Raw genomic sequence first — 19,072 nt, 5'->3', positions numbered from 1 at the left:
TTCATTGAGCTTCTTCGATCTGTAGATTTTGAGTTTTCATCAATCTGGAAGATTTTTGGTTATTTTTTCAAGTTGTTTTTCTGTCCCTTTTCTCTCCTTTCAGGACTTAATTACGACCTGTGGTAGGACACTTGATATTGTGCCATTTGTTTTTTTCTTTTTTTATATCCTTTATTTCCCTTGATGTATTTATGTTTCTCTTTAAATAGTCAAATGTAGTTATAATAGCTATTTTAACATATTTATTTGTTAATTCCTTTATCTTTATCTCTGTCATTTCTAGGTCTGTTTCTAGGGGCTGATTTTACTCATGGTTTTGGGTTTCATTTTCTGTGTCTTGTCATACCTACTAATTTCTCATTAGATGTTGGACTGTTTTTTTTTTATACACGCAAATGTTTTATTGAAAACTTGTTGCAGTTGTATGAGCAAAAATCTATAACCATTTAATTACCTTTCATTGGTCTGACTGGTTTTTAACTTTGTGAAATCATGACCTGAGCCAAAAGACTCAGATGCTTAACCAACTGAGCCACCCAGGTGCCCCATTTTGTCCAGTTTTTAATTTGTTCACAGCAAGAGGGTAAATCTTGCCCTTGATACTCCATGAAGGCCAGAAGTAAAGGACCCATCCCTTTAAACTTAGAGCATCAGAACATGGAAAATATTTTTAAATCCAGTATAAAAACTCATCTTACTTAGTCTATAACAATTTGTTTAATGTTATCACCTAAATAAATTTTTCTTACCTTAATTTTATTTAAAAAAAAATTTTTTTTAACATTTATTTTATTTATTTTTGAGACAGAGAGAGACAGAGCACGAATGGGGGAGGGGCAGAGAGAGAGGGAGACACAGAACCGGAAGCAGGCTCCAGGCTCCGAGCTGTCAGCCCAGAGCCCGACGCGGGGCTCGAACTCACGGACCGTGAGATCGTGACCTGAGCTGAAGTCGGACGCTTAACCGACTGAGCCACCCAGGCGCCCCCTCACCTTAATTTTAAACTAAAATTTATATTGGATAAAATGACTGGACAGGGCTTTGTCTTGTGTTTCTTGGTGGGAAGGTAAGTATATCCTGGGAAGAAAGGAACAAAAGGGTATTTGGTGATCAAATTGATGGATTATGGTGAAGACTGCTATGTGCTTACCAGACTGTTGCCTTTTTTCTAATAGGACAGAATTAGGCCACATTTTCCATGTGTGAAACACATTGTTTACCAGTGCCTGGTATATACGCTACTTTTTTTTTTTTTTTTTTAATGATATATGCGTGAAAAACACTATTTAGTAATGAGTGATGTGTGTGCTACTGTGTTTAGAGATACAGTTGTGAAACACTATATGTAGCTAGGTGTGGCCCTGTGACTGACTTCAGGACAATATAATCTAAGCTGTATATGTCATTTCTGTGACTGGTCCATGAAAACCTCCCAGGTGATCATTCTTGGTTGTGCTCTTTGAAAATTTTGTGTGATGAGTGGATGTCGAGGGTCTAGAAGTAAATGCCACGGCTCCAGAGGATGGTAGAGCCACAGAAGGAAGAAACATAGGTGCCTGAATTATTGCGCATAGCAAATCCATTGATTTCACCTTGTGACCCTCATTTGATCGTGGTGTATGTGAAAAGTAAATCCTCTTGTGAGTATGTATATGTGCACATGTGTTGTCACTGAGATTTGTGTTTTACTTGCTGAAGCAGTTAACTGATGCTCACTAATATAGTACCGAACAATGTTTTTAGTAAGGCTTACAGGTATTTGGATTTTTTTTCTTTTCAGTAGATTAATGATATCTTTCTTCAAAACTACATAGAGATAAATTCAACGATTCTTGATAGTGATGGCCCCTGGCCTGCCTGCATCATTGAGTCAAATTCTAGAATGTCAATTGAGATTTTTAAATTGGTTCCAACTCAGCATATTTTCCAGTTTGCTGAACATAACTAGATTTTTTTTTTTTTCTAAACAGAATCTCTTGCTTTTCCAGCAATGACTTTCTAGGATACTGTTCTTTTAAGCCTCGTGCAAATGCTGTACAGAATGATAGCCAAACACAGGCTGCACCCAAACATTGTTGGAATGCACCAACTAATGCGTGAGAGGGGTAGGATACCCTTAATCACTTTTACTTAGAAAAGGAAGAATGCACAGCATCACTGGTCCATAGCACTCATGGAATCCCATTAGGTAGACATGGTGAAAGCCCTCTTCTCTGCAAATGGAGGATGTTCCTTGATCAGGCTCTGATTTTGCTTCCAGGAAGGAATATTCTTATCCATTTTTCTCGGTGACCTCTGGCACTACTCCATGTGAGTTTTTTTCTTTTCAGTCTTCTTGCCGATAGTTGAAGTGGGTGTTGTAGGTTAGGCTTGCCTTTGGGGATGCACAGCTTCTAGTGTGCATTTTTTGAACAAACCAGCCTGGGTGCCCTGACAGAATTTCACAGTTCAAATAGTTAAAGGCTTTTGGTCAAAGTTTATGGTTTCTTGGGTAATATAACTCCATCCAAGTAGTAGTCAATTCCATGTATAATAATGATAAATTTCAGAGCATAATTTGTTTCTTTGGCCTATTTCTCTCTGTACCTGACAGCAGCTACCTTGCAGCTATTTGAAATAATAGGTTAGGGTGTAAATCTAATACTCATAATCTGATCTTTGCCATAAGGCTGTCTTAGTGGCTCCTGTTGGTCAAAATGCTTCTGTCTTATCTCTTGCTTTTTGGGGTCTAAAGGTATTGGCCTTTCCAACCCTCTAATGCCCCAGATTTCTAGATTCTCCCTCAGATTCTTTCTATTCCTTTTCATTTCTCCTTGCAAACTGGCTAATAATATCCCAAGCTAATCTTTTCTTCTGTCCTGTCAAAGGCAGTCAGTAACATCCATCACAAATTGGTAGTAGTAGATTTTTTTGAACATCTTTTCCTTGACTTACAGGTTTGGTAACCACTTGGACCTCTGGGATGTAACAGGGATGTCCAGGCCTTCTCTTTCATGCTTGTTTCCCTGCCTCCCCTGCAGATCTGCTAAGTTAATGCCACAAGACTTGTTTTATTTTACTATTTTGTTAATGCAGCACCTAAATTCAAGTTATTCTGAATTATGACTACAAGAAACAATTCCAAACTTCAGAGGCTTAACACAAAGGTTTATTTCTTTCTCAGGGCACAATCCATTTAGGTTTTAGTAGTTAAAAAAATCAATAAGTAAGTAGTCTTTATATCTTGGGAGAGAGAAAAGAGAATGGAAATGGGAGAGGCACATAAAAAAGATTTCAAAATTATTGGCAGTATGTGTTAGGTGGGGTCATAGGTATATACACATTCATATACTTTATATTGTATATCCGTAATATATCTACACTTGGATGTGTATGAAATTTTCCATAATAAAAAAATTTACACTAGCTGACTATACATCTAAATATTTACAAGGAAAGTGTGAACTACATTCTTTTTTCCTTCACCTTGTCCTCCACCTTCACATATAAGAAACTTCTCTCCTTTAAGACTGTCTGGATTATTTGTGTAGAAATTCCTCATGACTTTGACTTGGTAGTCATTGTGACCAAAGAAAAAATAGTTATTTTGTAACTATGTGATAGGCTCAGGTAGTAGAGGCCTAATCAATAACCCCAGGCTGCTTCTAATGGTTCTGCTGTTTTGTTGCACTGGGAGGATGCCCTCCAAATTAACCAGTGTGGCTGGCCTCGCTCTGAAATCAGTGTGACAGAGCCCCCTCATCCAGAATTATAGTGTCACTTTGGTATAGCTCCACATTACCTTGCAAAGACTTATGGTTAATAAGGCAAATATACATCATTTTAATTTGGTAGAACTAACTCCTAGTTTTGAAAATATATTGGTATAGGGGCGCCTGGGTGGCGCAGTCGGTTAAGCATCCGACTTCAGCCAAGTCACGATCTCGCGGTCCGTGAGTTCGAGCCCCGCGTCAGGCTCTGGGCTGATGGCTCGGAGCCTGGAGCCTGTTTCCGATTCTGTGTCTCCCTCTCTCTCTGCCCCTCCCCCGTTCATGCTCTGTCTCTCTCTGTCCCAAAAATAAATAAAAAACGTTGAAAAAAAAAAATTAAAAAAAAAAAAAAGAAAATATATTGGTATATTGGATGATGAGAAAATTGTCACATCTTAGTGCAATTGATTGCAGGACATCACTAGAAGTTGCTATTTTCTGACCTTTATCACTGCCTACTAGCAACAGTTCCTACTTCATTGGGGGGAAACATGTATTTATTGATCACCTTCTATATACTAGATACCAGGATATGAAGTCTAGTAAAACAACCTCTGCCTTAACATTCTACTGAAACAGAGTTCTACTTGTTGAACAGAGGTATAAAATGGAATTAGGAATTCTTTGAGAATTTTCCTGTCTCCCCAGATTACCCACAAAAGGAGAACGTGAGTCAGACGGTAGTGTGGGAGAGAAAGCCAGGACAAAGAATGCTCAGGGAATGTGGTTGTCAGAACTGAACTTGCTGGTTAGGAGAACTGAGCCAGAGGCAAGAAGGAGGCATGTGAGCAGGAGAGGTCCTACCCTCTTTGACACAGGGATCACAGGGCAAGTAAAGTTTTTAGGCTGAGGTCAAAATCAAAGAACAAGGCATAGATGAATTAGCAGCTGGGAAGGATCAGGGGAAATACCCAGGGGAGTTCCCAAGTCAATGACCTGTGCTCACAGATGTTTGCTGGCCAATACTGTCCTTTAGAAGTAGTTCAGGATGTCTTAAGCCTTCAAGTGATTGATCCCATTGACCCTGCAGTTCCAGAGAATGTGGTTAGTCTGATTGTGGAGTTCCTACACTGGACACTGTTGGGGGAAATCCAAGGACACTGTCAGGGAATAGAAACAAACCTAGTCAACTTGATTAAAAGCTGAATCTAGAAAGCCAAATCGGTGAGGTAACATGGGCCCTAATGCCACACTGAGGAATGGGAATTTAATTAGGTAAACATAGGTGTCTTTGCACATTTTTAAATATGGAAAGGATGGGATTAAAAGTCATCTTTCATTTTTCCTGGGCCACAACCAACACAATTTATACTAGTTCCAACTTTGAGATACCAAGCTTATCATTTTGATGCACACGATATTTTTTCCTTTCCTCCAAACCTTGTCTTTTTGTTTCCACTACAAAATGAGTGGCATTATGAAATAGAGGACAGATCATAGCCAGAAAGACCTGATTCCAAGTCCACATATACCAGTCAACTTCTAAAGTAACTTTAATTCATGCTTCAAATAAGTGCCTGCTATGAGCCAGACCAACGTGATGGAAGTGGATAGTACACACAGATCCTCTGTCTTAGGGGAGAAAGATAAGGAAAAACAAACACATATGCTTTCTAATATAGAAAAGTGATATGAAAAATAAAGTAAGAGGTTAGATTCTGACAGGGAATGTTTGAGGAGGTGACATCATAACAAAAATTTAAATGAAATGGAGCAATCTGGGGGGAAGACAGGTAAGAACATTACAAACAGAAGGAAGAACAACGGCAGAGTGCTTTGCACTTATCTGGTATTCTCAGAAGAAGGCAGTGTGACTAGAGGTCTTGAAAGGTCATAAGAATGGTAAGAGATAAGGTTGGAGGGGGAGAGTCATAAAGTCTTGCTGGACATAGAAAAGAATTTGTTTTTTCTGAAGGAATGATTTTGAGAAGAGGAGTTAATATTTCAATTTATATTTTAAAAGATTATTCTGGCTATTCTATAATGGACCTGCAAGGAGGAGGGGGAAGATGGCATAAGTGGAAGCAAAAATCACCTTCCTCAGTTAACATTATGAAAATATCCTTGCTTGTAATCCTATATAGAACTCAATGGTTAGTCAAGTTAGGGTGGACTCCCGGATTTAATATTCCAAGGATAATGTAAGCACGGTGTTTAACATTTTTTGTAACAGATTTAAAAAGTGAGTTTGGGGGGGAAATGAATAAAGTTTTACACCATAAAATGTCCAAGGGGACTAAAACAAGATCTGGTCTCTAGCTTAGAGACCCCTCTTCCGGGTTCTTCTTGCCCTGTTTGCCACACACACAAAAACCTGCCACAGATATGGAAGCTGACAACTATAAATTACCTTTCCCCCCTTCATTCGGAGCTCAGATCTTTGGAGAAATGGTCTCCTCTGAGCCCACCGGTGTGAAGTAAATCTCTGATCCACCAAGGTCTCCGAGTGCTGCTTGGTTTTTCCGCCAGCGTTCCAGCCTGGTTCTGGAACAAGTTCAGTGCACTGCTAAATGTAAAAATTATCAGTGAAAATTATTGCAATTAGTTAATTCTCTGTCTTCCAACTTCTATGGTTACAGTTCTACTTATGAGAACATTGTTTGGGCCTTACCATCTTTGAAAGGGAAGGCAATTAGGTCATCTCTAGGGTCTTGTCGAGTTCTAAATTTCTGTGTTTCTGAGAACAAGCCAAGTAATAACAATACTGGAGAGAGCTTTCTATATTAGTTTCTGTAAAAAGCTGGATGGAAAAATTCCTAACATTTCAAGCATAGGTTCTTTACAAGAGCTCATTTGAACAGACCATGTATACTGTAGTACTTATAAACATATTCAAGGTTGTATCATATTGTGAAAAATACACATTTGGAAGGGAAAATAATGTAAAGTGCATACTATGAATGCTAATAATCTTAAATGACTAGGATACTATTTTTTTTTTTTATGTATTTATTTTGAGAGAGAGAGAAGGAGTGCTGGGGAGGGGCAGAGAGAGAGAGAAAGAGAGAATTCCACCCTGTCAGCACAGAGCCTGACATGGCGCTTGAACCCATGAACTGTGAGATCATGATCTAAGCTGAAATTAAGAGTTTGTCCCTTAACTAATTGAGCTACTTAGGCGCCCCAGAACATCATTTTTAAAGAAGCAACTTGATTTTGAGTGCAAGTTTTAAAATATATTCCTCTGTGTAAAATTATTCTTGTCCTATTTTATAATTCATCATATTCAGTTTTCCATCAAGAGTATAAGTAGCATATTGTTATTTTGGGGAACCACAGAGAGCATCCATCTGCCCATTTTTCTGCCCAGTAATAGGAGTATGATTCAAGAATGTTAAAGGTGACAAAAAATTACATGGTTTGCATTCTATGTTATAACTTAGAAGGTTTAGAGTAGTTTCTCAACCTCAGCACTCAGAACATTTTGGGCCAGATAATTCTGTTATAGGAGGCTGTCCTTGTGCATTGCAGAATGTTTAGCAGCAAGCATCCCTGACTCCTGCCCATTAGAAGCCAGTTGTGATGACCAAAAAAATGTCTCCAGACATTGGCAAATATCCCTTGGGGGTCAAAATCACCCTCAGTTGTTTTCAAGTAGATGCCTGCTCACTTATAAAGTAAGCTTGTTTTTGTCTTTCTTTTAGATTTGAAACTATTAAAATATCTCAAATTAATTCTTAGGGAACTTGTGATGATCTTATATTACGGATCCTGGAGAAATTTATTATTTTTTATTGCTTCCTCCAACACATAATTGGAGGGTTGATTTCTTCCTCTCACATAAACTTAGGGGCATTGTCCCCTCAAATTTAAAAACAATGAGTCTGTGTCAGTTCCAACAATGTCTTTGTTAGCATTAGAATCAGATTTGCTTATCTAGACCCCTGGAGCAGTGCCCTGATTACCATAGAGAGGGGAAATGCTCAAAGCTGTCTCAGTTCACACCCACCCAGGGCTTGGGCTTGGCTTCACCTTTGTCCAATATGGGTTAGCAAAGTGCCTCAGAGATGTTTATCTAGACACTCAGTTCCTGATTAACTGGAAAAGCGATAAAGAGCCAAAATCATAACTATTAAAATGTGAACATTTACTTCCCAAAACATTGCAGAATGATTTCATCAGAAATTTATCTGCGCCTTTTCTTCCCATCAAAATCAGAGCATCACAGCAATATTTTTGACACGCTCTCCTGGTCAAAATTAGGGCTTCAGAGCACTGCAGGACCTGCTCAGGAAATCAAAGCTTGCCCAAGAAAGCAGGCACTGATAATTCAAGTGGAGCACGTTTGTATTATATGTTAAGTGAGATCAAGAATCTAGGGAAATCCAAAGTGAGATCAAGAATCTAGGGAAATCCAAAGTGACAATTACCAGATACCATCTTCTCCCTCACTCTGCTGCCGTCCCGGCGCCCCGCCCCCAACCCCAATTTCTAGCAATGGAAAAATCAGGAACAATAGTAAAGACCATAAGAGAAAGGATCCGCTACAGCTCCTGGCACTCAACAGATCTAAATAAAACGTCCAGCCAAGGCTGAATGAAGTGAGTTACACAGCAGCTACCAGAAGACTTTCTAATTGTCCAAGTTTCTCAGTTGAGAAAATGGGGACAATGCTGAGTCACCGGACAAAATGAAATACTTCTACAATATTTAATTTCTTTGGAACGAAAACGCCATAACAGCACTCGCCTTCTCTAGCTTCTACATGTTTGTCTAGGGAAAAAAACCAAAAAACCGCTTGCTGATCCAAAAGATACCCTAAAGATTTTTAGAGCAGCCTGAGGCGAGGCAGTGCTTCCGCCTTCTCCTGGCAGTTCTACTAAGGCCTGGGGCCGTGACCTCCCTGAGCGTGGGACGGGGACTAGGGCCGGGACTGTGGGTGGGCAGCGTGCCACCAAGGGCCCCCCGGACAGCCCCTCCCGGCAGCCCCCGGGAGCCCCTCCCCCAGCCCAGGTCCCGCGGGGCCCCTTGGAGCAGGCTGCAGCACCCCCAGGTGCACGGCCCCGGGCGTCATGGCCACTTTAAGGCGGGCCTGGGGCGTGCGCGCCCACAGCTGCGGGCCGCGAGACCCATCAGCGCGGCCCGAGCCGGCGTCCGGGACGCGGCGGCTCGGCCGAGCTCCTCCTGCGGTGAGGCTGCCCCAGGACCCGGCACGTGGGCAACAGGCCATGGCGGCCTCAATTACCCGCCCGGAGCGCGGCCGAGTCTCTGGCCAGGTAAGAGGCAGAGGAGGAGGAAGGGGCGGCAGCTGCGTTGATCACCGCGCGCGGGCCCTGGGCCGGGTGGCCCCCTAGGCCCGCACAGGCATCTCTCATTCAGGGGACGCCGGAGGAGCGCGGCGCCGGGAGGGCCACTTCCAGGGGCGCGAGCCGGCGTCCGAGGGTGTGGGTGGGGGGGGTCCCGCCCGGACGGAGTCGCCCAGGGCGGGAGGCCGAACTGAGCTGTTTTCCACAGGCCTGCCCCTGTGGCCCTCGGCACCGGCCAAACTCCGCTTTTCTAGCCGACCGCTCGGAGGGTTAGCCGGGAGCGAAACCTAGTAGGTGTCTGCACAGAATGTGAATGACGACAACTTTGGTTTTACTTTGAATGCGGGAAGTTTATTTAACATGGGGAAATTTATTTTGAGCATTCTTGTCTCCGCACAGCTTGGCAGGCTTTTTTCAGTTTGCTTACGGGCACGGGGTCCAAAAAGTCCTCGCACGTCCTTCCTCGGGCTTCCACCCAAACAGGCAGTTGTGCCTGGAAACCAAAGCCGTTGGCGGGAAAAGGCATCTGTGCTGTTCACACGTCCTCCCACCTCCAGGGGACTCAAAAAGCCCGCTGGCCTCTTTTGAAGGCACCTGATTTATCTTCCCCTTAGCAGAAAGAAGCACAGGATCATTTCCGTGACTGTTGTAGATAGAAAATGAAAGGTGATGATAAGCTTTCTAGAAGCAAGGCATAAAACCTCCCCCACCCCAGAGAGCAAGGCAAGCTGGTGTTGGCTTTCTTATTTGACGTATCTTGGTAGAGAAATAGGAGAGGCGAGCCTCTTGGGCTGCCTGAAGTTTTTTAGCCCTTAGAATGTTCTGCATACTTAAATCTCCTCTGCTTTAAGCACAAGCTTTCTGAAATTACCACTTTGAAGTGGACCGGTTTAATAGGTTTTCTTAATTATTTCAGAATGGAGGCACCTCTTTAAACTCAAAGGAAAAATAGTATTTTAAGGTGCGGGATTAGGCAAAGCTACACGAAATGGAACTCTGAGTGAAATATCTGATTATCTAGTAGTGCATGAACAATCTCGGCTTCCTACCCTTAAGAAAGTCTGAAGCCCCAACTGAATCTTTTGTTTGCATTTGAAGAGCAGCTTGATCAGTTTCTCCAGATAGAGCTGTTTAAATCCCTTGACTCTTGGGGAAACTCGAGGCCAACCATTGCCCTGTGAGAGCGTTGGCCCATGCAGCTGCTGCTGATTGTCAGCACTGCTCCTGGCGATAAGAGTGACATAAATAACAACTCACTAAAATGTAGGAGTGATTTGCTTTAAGCACTTCAGCACCTGCTGTTACTAATTAAGGGTTTAGCCTGCCGCACATTGCAAATGGAAATCCAGTGTTTTCAACATTGTAGAGACTAGAGTGCCCTGAGTGGTACTGTGATTTAGAAATCAAACTGAGTGGATAAAGACCAGTGGTGATGATGATGTCGAAATCTAAAAACTGCCCACACTTCAGAGATCTACACCAAGGTGTTAGTAGTATTTATCCCCAAGTGTGAAATTACAAATGCTTTTTATTTCCTCGTTAGGCTTTAAAAATTTTTTTCCTATCTTTCCCAATGAATATGTATTCCTTTTTTTTTTTTTTTTAAATAAAAGGTGCAGTAATCAATTCAAATAGAAAAAAAAAAATCCCACCACACGAAGTTAAGCATCCGTTGAAGTTGTGATACTCAGGTGAAAATCTTGGATATACTAGAAAAGGCAGTTTCCCAAAGCAGAATATACTAGAAAGTTTTGTTCATTTCCCTTTTATTATTGCTATCAGTGGATTTTTCTCACCACCTGTGTTCATATTATATTGCCAACAAGATATTTTTAACTTAATGAATATTCAGATTTAAGTTGATTAGAAGCTATTCAGTTAATTCGAGTTACCTTGGGATAGTGGACTAGGGCAGTGTTCTAATTTGTCTGATTATTAACATTCCACGTGTGTTATGGCATTGATTTTGTAGGGCAGAGGAGGAAGCCTTTGGCAGGAGAGCAAGTCCTTTCTTTCTACAGCTGCTTTTTTTTTTTTTTTTTTTTAAGTTTATTTTGAGAGAGAGAGAGAGAGTGAGTGGGGAGGGTAGGAGGGGCAGAGTGAGAAGGAGAGAGAATCCCAGACACTGGGATTCTGTCCGTGCAGAGCCTGATGGGAGGCTCTAACTCACGTACCATGAGATCATGGCCTGAGCCAAAGTCGGATGCTGAACCTACTGAGCCACCCAGGCACCCCTCCAGAGCCGCTGTTACTCTGTGAAATGCCTTGCACCATGGCACAGAACTATAGACTCCTGTGCAAAACAGCCTGTTACTGGTACTGCACCTTCTCATCCCTTTCTGGATTTTTCCTACTTCCTCTCAGATTTCTCTCCAGTACCTGTGTCCTGCTCTTCAGAGCTTACTCTTGACTTCTCCATAATACTAGCTGAGAGATTCTGGGGGAGTTGGACACTGAGCCTCAGCAGGGAATATTGCAGTCAGAAGCATCAGAGCTAGTAGGAAAGGGTTTAAGTTAGCAGCTGGTTTTTGTTATTCAAGGCTTACCTTTTATTTACTGTGGGCCCTGTTTCCCCTTCTCTATGGCTAAAGTAATGCAAAGACCCATTTGATTTAGGGCTGTCTTCAGACACATTTTCTTTTCCCCTTCTACTTCCTCCCTTCCTCATCATATTGATTTGATGTTGTCTCTGCTCAGGTTTGATATTATTGAGAAAACATGGCAATACCACCTACAGGGCATCGTACCAACATTTCTTCCTATAACAGTCAGGATTTAAGTATTTTCAACTCCCAGATGAGGATCACTAGTATCTTACTTAAAACCACTAGTAAGTGGCTGACCTAGGCAACAGACCCTGGCCTACGTGCATGGAAAGCCTTTGCCCTCTTCCCACACTGCATCCAGCTGTTTAAAGAGAATCAGTAGTAGCTTTGGTGGAACTGAGACGCATTCTTCCTGTGCTCCAAAGAATGAAAGCTATTCTTAGTAGCAGAAAAAAAGGATTACTAGAATGTCAGCCCCATGAAGGCAGGACCCTCTCTGTCCACTTTGCGTTCCCAGTACAGCATCTGCCTTGTAGTAAGGGCTCAAAAAACATCTGTGGAGAGAATAAATAGATATCAGTCAAACTTAAGCAGATGCAAAGTGGTGGGTGTTTTAAAGGAAAGAGAAAATAAATCTTGGTAGAAAGCTTTACAAGTTATTCATAGCCCAGGACACCTTGTTTTATATGTGTTATTTTAGTGTAATTATTATTAGCTCCCCCTTTCATTCTCAAAAGTATCTCAGTTTGGAAGGTTAATTAAATGATTAGTTTTGGACGTTCATAGGTTTAGTTAACCAGGTGAATTAAAAAACAAAACTATAATCCTTTTATGACCACTTGTTAATGAGCATTTCAATTCTTGGCATTTTGTTCACAAGGGAATATATTGATGGAAGTAATCCTGTGCTACCATGGAGCTTCACAAACAATCCGCACACAAAAGCATCACAGTGGTTTTTTTGAGTCCCACGTTGCTCCTAAAGCGCTATTGGAAATGCGAGATGTTTATAAAATGAAAAGGAAACGCACTAAAGGGTCGTGATATTTTCTACTGTAGAAATTCCAAATTTCAAAGCTCATTTGAAAGTGTTTTGCTGTCTTCTTAGATCATAGTGCATTTGAGGGCAGTGGAAAGAAATAAGGTGGTGACATGGGTTGATATTAAGCTATTGAAAGGCTGTGCTAAGGAGTTTGAATTCTTATCCTGTTTGAAACAGGGTGGGGCAGGTAAATCCGATTGACTCCTGATGAGGAATGGAGTGCACATGTCAACTTCCTGGTCTGACCTGACCCAGAGCAGGAGATACTTAAACCTGTGCTGATACCTTCAGCAAGAAAAAAATCATGGGGGGGGGGGGGGGGGGGGGGAAGGTGTGTGTGTGGCAGGGGGACCAGGGAGCAGGTATTCCAAATTAGAGGTCCAAGAGTAACCTAACCAAATGTAATGCATAGTCCTTCTTGGGATCTTGGTTTGAACAAAGCAGCTTGTCTCTGACCATGAAGAAAAAAAACCACAGGAAAACTTGAAACTTAGAAAGCAGATGGAATGAAATTGCCACTAAAAGAAAAGTAGAAAAACCACAGCTTAAAAGACCTAAAGAAGAAGGGCAAAGGCAAAAACAATACTAACAGTAGCTCTGGCTGAATGTTAGAAGAAACAGATGAAAGTTGACCAGAGGGTGCTCACCTGGTGATAAATTAGCTGTATGCAGAGCACCTGGGCCACGTGGGCCTCTGCATTTCTTTACCCCTTGACTCTCCCAGTTCACACCTACTTCATCCTAAAGAGAATGGACGACATATGGCCCCCGGGTTCCTGGTGTTGGTCATTTCCAGATCTTTATAACTGACGAGGAGGCAGCTCTGCCCAGGAGGGAAATAAACTATTGTTGCTTGGCCTTCAGAGTAATGCCTGCCATTATTATTATTTTGACAATTAGCTGGTCTCAGCCTCTCTGCTCTCCAGCCTTGCTTCCACTGTCCTGCCCACTTACGCCAAACCCCAGTCAGTTGTCCCTTCAAAGGAGGCAGCCGCTGAGATTACTTATACACATTGACTTAGTCCTTGATTCATATTTATGTTCAAATAACCAAGGATCTCCAGACATTAACAGAACTAGACACAAATGCAGCCACTGGACACAACTATTCCAGAGACAAGTTAGTAAGGGGATATAACAAACTTAAAATTCTAATTTGTATTCTCAGTGAGGATATCACATCCTAAAAATAGCAGGATGTGAAGAATTACCAAAAATGAAAAATCTTAGAAGGGAGCAATTCACATTAAACGAACTGAAATTATAACAATCTTTGGAAGGACTTAAGACTGAGCTGGTGATATGAAAAATAAAGTTAAGGGACTATCTCTGAGAGAAGCTGAGCCATGAAGGATCAATTGTGGATGTCCTGCATCTAGGAGAGATGAAGACAGGAGGAAATAGAGAAACAGAAGGAAACTTCCAAAGCCAAAGATCCACTGAGTGCCAGGTAGGATGAATAAGATCTATATCCAGACACATCCTCCCAAACTATCAGAACCCACAGCATAATGAGAAAAGCACTGAAAGGAAAGCAAAGCAGCTTATTTTTATTAACAACTGGATGCCAGAAGAAAATGGACCAATAGCTTCAAGGTTCAGAGGCCCGGGATTTTGACCTTGGAAGTATTTACCAGGTAGGGGCGTCTGGGTGGCTCAGTCGGTTAAGCGTCCGACTTCGGCTCAGGTCACGATCTCGCGGTCCGTGAGTTCGAGCCCCGCATCAGGCTCTGTGCTGACAGCCTGGAGCCTGTTTCAGATTCTGTATCTCCCTCTCTCTCTGACCCTCCCCTGTTCATGCTGTCTCTCCCTGTCTCAAAAATAAATAAATGTTTAAAAAAAAAAAAAAAAAAAAGAAGTATTTACCAGGTAAAACTGGCACTGAATTGTGGGCCCAAATGCCACTATTAAGTAATAGAAATAAGGGCCTTAACTCCCAAAGTAATGTAGGAACAGCAGGAGGGGAAAAAGGAAAATTCCATCAGCCTAACAGAAGGCATAAGGAAAAATAAACAAAATTACTATGGATAGGAAATGTGAAATAACAAATGAAGGGAATAAGACCACTTCAGGTTAAGTTATAAATGTTTCACAATTAATGTTATTACTTGATATTAATGTACATTAGTTAATGCCATTAATGAAATTAATTAAATTCCTATATTAAAACTAAAGTCACATATCGTGAAAAGAAACCTAAAAATTCAGATATATTCTATTTACAAAATTCACACAAAATCAAAATGATATATAGAAAAGCTCAAAATAAAGAGATATGAAAAACTACTGTATACCAGAAAAAAATTTCAAGTAAAAAACATTAAAAAGGACAAAGAATATTTCATATATATAGTTTTCTGTCCATATAACAGACATAATTATCAATATATGATATTCTTGATATAGTATTTAAAATATGCTATATAACGTGTTATTTAATATATATTAAATATTATGTTTTATGTGAATATAATTATCATGAATCTTTATATATCTAACCCCAAATTAGAGTCTATAGTTGGAGAAATTGATAAATTCACAAACCATAATTAGAAAGGAGAGATGTTGATACATGCCATAAACTGAAACTTCAAGTAGACCTAAAGTAAGAAAGAAAACAATTAACAAGTTCTGTGCCCAGCAGAAAATACACATTATTTTCAAGTATCCATGGAACATTAACAAAAAATGACTATATATTACGCCACAAAGAAAATAAATTCTAAGAAGTAGTCATGCAGGATACATTCACTGTTGACAATGCACTGAAAGAAGAAATTTTGTCAATAGACAAAAAAATTAAGAACCAAAACCAAAAATATCATAATCTTGAAAATTAAAAACATTTTTATATAGATGTTTAATGCAACTCCTAGGTTAAAATGGAAGTATAAAGTGAAATTACATACTAGCAATGAATGAACACAAACGTAATATACATGAAAATCTGTGGGGTACAGTAGAATGCCACTTGGAGGACTGTGCCATCCAAAAGCACTTTATGCAGTGATGACAATATTCTATGTCTGATATGGCAGCCATTTGTCATACATAGATATGGAGCACTTGAAATGAGGCTAGTGTAACTGAAGTGAGTTTCAAACTTTAATTTTAGTTAACATAAGTGTAAATAAATTGCCACATGTGGCTATCATTTGGACCATGCACTTCTATAGTCTCTAATAAAGCATTACCATAAAAAAGAAGATAGAAAAGATTTATTATATATTAATTTCCAGTTAGCAAGAATAACTCAACACAAACAGTAAGTATTATATACATTTAAAAATTAATATATTTGAAAAGATAGATAAAATAGAATTAAAAAAATATATGAACAAAATTCACTTAAGGGAGAAAATTTAAATTTACTGGTAGTCATTAAGGAACTGTAAAAGATACTCTAAAACCCATCTCTCTAAATGGCCTCAGGCCCAGATTCTGCAGACATGCTGTTTACCTAAATTTCAAGAAGCAGATAATTCGGTTTTATAAAATATTCAAGACCATAAAATAATATTGAAGCTTTCTGTTTTACTCTTCAAAGCTGGCATAATCCTGATGATACCCAACCCAGATAAGACAATATAATGAAACAAAATCGTATCCTATTTTGCTCATGAATATAGATGGAAAAATTTAAAATAATACGAATGAATTTAGTCTATTACACATTATGTATAGGTTTATCCCAGCAAGGCGATGATGGCTTGTCATTAGGAAATCTGCTAATGTAATTCACTACCTAACAGAATAAAGGAGAAAAAATAGGATCATGTTGATATTAAAATATTTAATAAATTTCAGCACCCATTTCTGATTTAAAATTCTTATCCTCCAAGTAGAAAGAAACTTCTTTAACTTGGTAGAGGGTAGTGACCAAAAACCTTCTGCATCATATTTAGTGGTAAAAACATTTCAAATATTCCCACTAAACTCAGGAACAAAGTAAGAATACCCATTGTTACTCCTTATATTCACCATTGTTTTGGATTTCTAGCCAGTGCTTTAAGATCAGTGAATAAAAAGCATAAATTCTGGGTGTAGAGACAAAAATGTCATTTTTGAAAACTGAATGATTATTTATATTCCTAGAAAATTCAGAAGAATCAACTAAAGTATATTGAAACTAAAGAGAGAGTACCATAAGGTTCTTGAAGCAGATTCCTCATACAGAAGTCAGTAGCTCTGTGTTGTCTATAATCAATCAGAAAATACAGTGAGAAAAGCTATCCCCTTTACAATGACTCCTCAACTTTCAAATATCTAGCAATAAACATGAGGACATGTGCAGAATCTGTATGAAGGTTACATTTAAAAAAGACCTGAGTTCTCTAAGTCCTACTTCCTAAATAGGGAGATTTAATACTGGAATGATATTCCCTAATTAATCTGTAAAATAAATGCAGCCACAATCAACATTTTCACAGGCTTCTTTATGGAACTTGACAACCTGATGCTAAAATTCTGTTGGAGGAGAAATTGTGGGAAATATCTAAGAACCAAATTGAAGGATAGCAAGGAGGGAACGATAAGCTCTATCAAATATGAAAGATATAAAAAGCTAGCAATTAGTGTCGTATTAATTAGGAATAGGCAAATAGATCAGTGGGTCAGAATGAAGCCCAGAAAATCGTACATGCATATATATAAAGGTGGCATTTGAAAATACTGGGAGAAGGTTACTCTATTCAGTAAGGCTACTTGGGTAATTAGCCCTGCATTTGAAAGAGATGAAATTAGATACATCACCAAATAAATTCCATATGAGATAAAAAGCAAAATGCGAAAAAAAAAAACACCATAGAAGTATTAGAACACACTATGAAAACATATTTTAATAATGTAAATAGAGATGGCTTTGAAAGCAAGATGAAATTCACCAAGCCCATAAAGAAACAGTAGGTGGCTGTTACTAAATATTAAACATTTATTTGTGACAGACCTTGTAATCAAAGTTAAAAGCCATGACAAATAGAAGAAGGTAGTTAACATATCCAGAATATATAAACTATGGAGCAATAAGAAGAAGATAAACAACAGATAGGAACCTAGAAAAAGATAATAAATAGACAAGCATAATAAATAGAATATGCAATAAATAGAAGTGGAAATTGCCACGATAATGAAAAGATACCCAACTTCACAGTTAATCAGAAAAACGCAAACAAAAAGGAAGTTTGGGTTTTTTTTCCTCACAATATTGGCAAAAATGAAGAAAATTAATAAACAGTCTTATTAAGGATTGGGGAAATGGTACTCCTGTACACTCTTGGGGATTTTTCTGTCTTTTGGGAAGAACAATTTGGCAGTATCTAAGTTGAGAAACAAAAGCAAAAAATTACCTTTTAATCTTACAGTTTTGGCACTAGGACTTAGACTTACTTGTACAAAGATGTATTTATTCCTCCATTTATTTTCCTTTAAAAATAAACTTTTTTTTTTTTTAATGTTTATTTATTTTTGAGACAGAGAGAGACAGAGCATGAATGCGGGAGGGTCAGAGAGAGAGAGGGAGACACAGAATCTGAAACAGGCTCCAGGCTCCGAGCTGTCAGCACAGAGCCCGACGACGCGGGGCTTGAACCCACGGACGTGAGATCATGACCTGGGCCGAAGTCGGACGCTTAACCGACTGAGCCACCCAGGCGCCCCTAAAAATAAACTTTTATTGAGACATGATTCATAACCATGCAATTCACCCGTTTAAAGTATACACTTCCAGGGTTGCTATTCACAGAACTGGACCAACATCACCACAGTAAGTGTTGGTACATCTTCTTCATCCCAAAAAGAAACTCTGTACCCATTAGCAGTCACTCCAACCTCTGTATCCCCCCCGGTAAGCACTAAAGTACTTGTCTCTATGGATTTGTCTACTCTGGACATTTCATGTGAATAGAATCGTGGTCTTTTCTTATAGCCTCCTTTTACTTAGCATAAAGTTTTCAGGCTTCACCCATATTGTGGAATGTATTAGCGCCTCATTCCTTTTTATTAAAATTGGGGTATAATATACATAACATACTATTTACCACTTTCACCATTTCTAAGTGTACAGTGGTATTAAGTATATTTATGATGCTTTGCAACTTTTACCACTACCCATTTTCAGAACTTCTAAAAACTCATTCAAAACAATGCTGTATTTCATTAAACACTAACTCTTCATTTTCCCCTGCCCCCAGCCCGTGGTAACCATTATTCTATATTCTGTCTCTTTGAATTTACCTATTTTAGGGACATCATATAAATGAAATAATTCAACATTTCTGCTTTTTTGTCTGCCTTTTCTCACTTAGCATAATGTTTTCAAGGTTCACTCACATTGTAGCATGTATCAGAATTCAGTTCCTTTTTAAGGCTGAATAATATTCTTTGTACATGCCACATTTTTCTTTTTCATTCTTTTAAACAGTAATCTTGTTTATTTCTTTGATTCAGCCCTGTCCGTTATTCATATTAGATCCATCATAAGTTGTCCATGGT

The 19,072-nt window shown here is 39.5% G+C and overlaps 1 protein-coding gene across 1 annotated transcript in view; it reads left to right on the top strand.

Annotated features, from left to right (window-relative positions):
- Window positions 1–8,722: 8,722 nt before the first annotated feature.
- Window positions 8,723–19,072, top strand: part of LOC122228416 (spermatogenesis- and oogenesis-specific basic helix-loop-helix-containing protein 2-like) — a 54,261-nt gene continuing 43,911 nt past the window's right edge. Inside the window, 1 exon segment of the mRNA XM_042953488.1 lies at window positions 8,723–8,965. Coding sequence (XP_042809422.1) covers window positions 8,762–8,965 — 204 coding nt within the window. The 5' untranslated portion in view covers window positions 8,723–8,761.

Source organism: Panthera leo, chromosome A1 (assembly GCF_018350215.1).
Source record: "Panthera leo isolate Ple1 chromosome A1, P.leo_Ple1_pat1.1, whole genome shotgun sequence".
NCBI classification, from domain to species: Eukaryota; Metazoa; Chordata; class Mammalia; order Carnivora; family Felidae; genus Panthera; species Panthera leo.
This window is presented reverse-complemented; position numbering and strand designations above follow the sequence as displayed.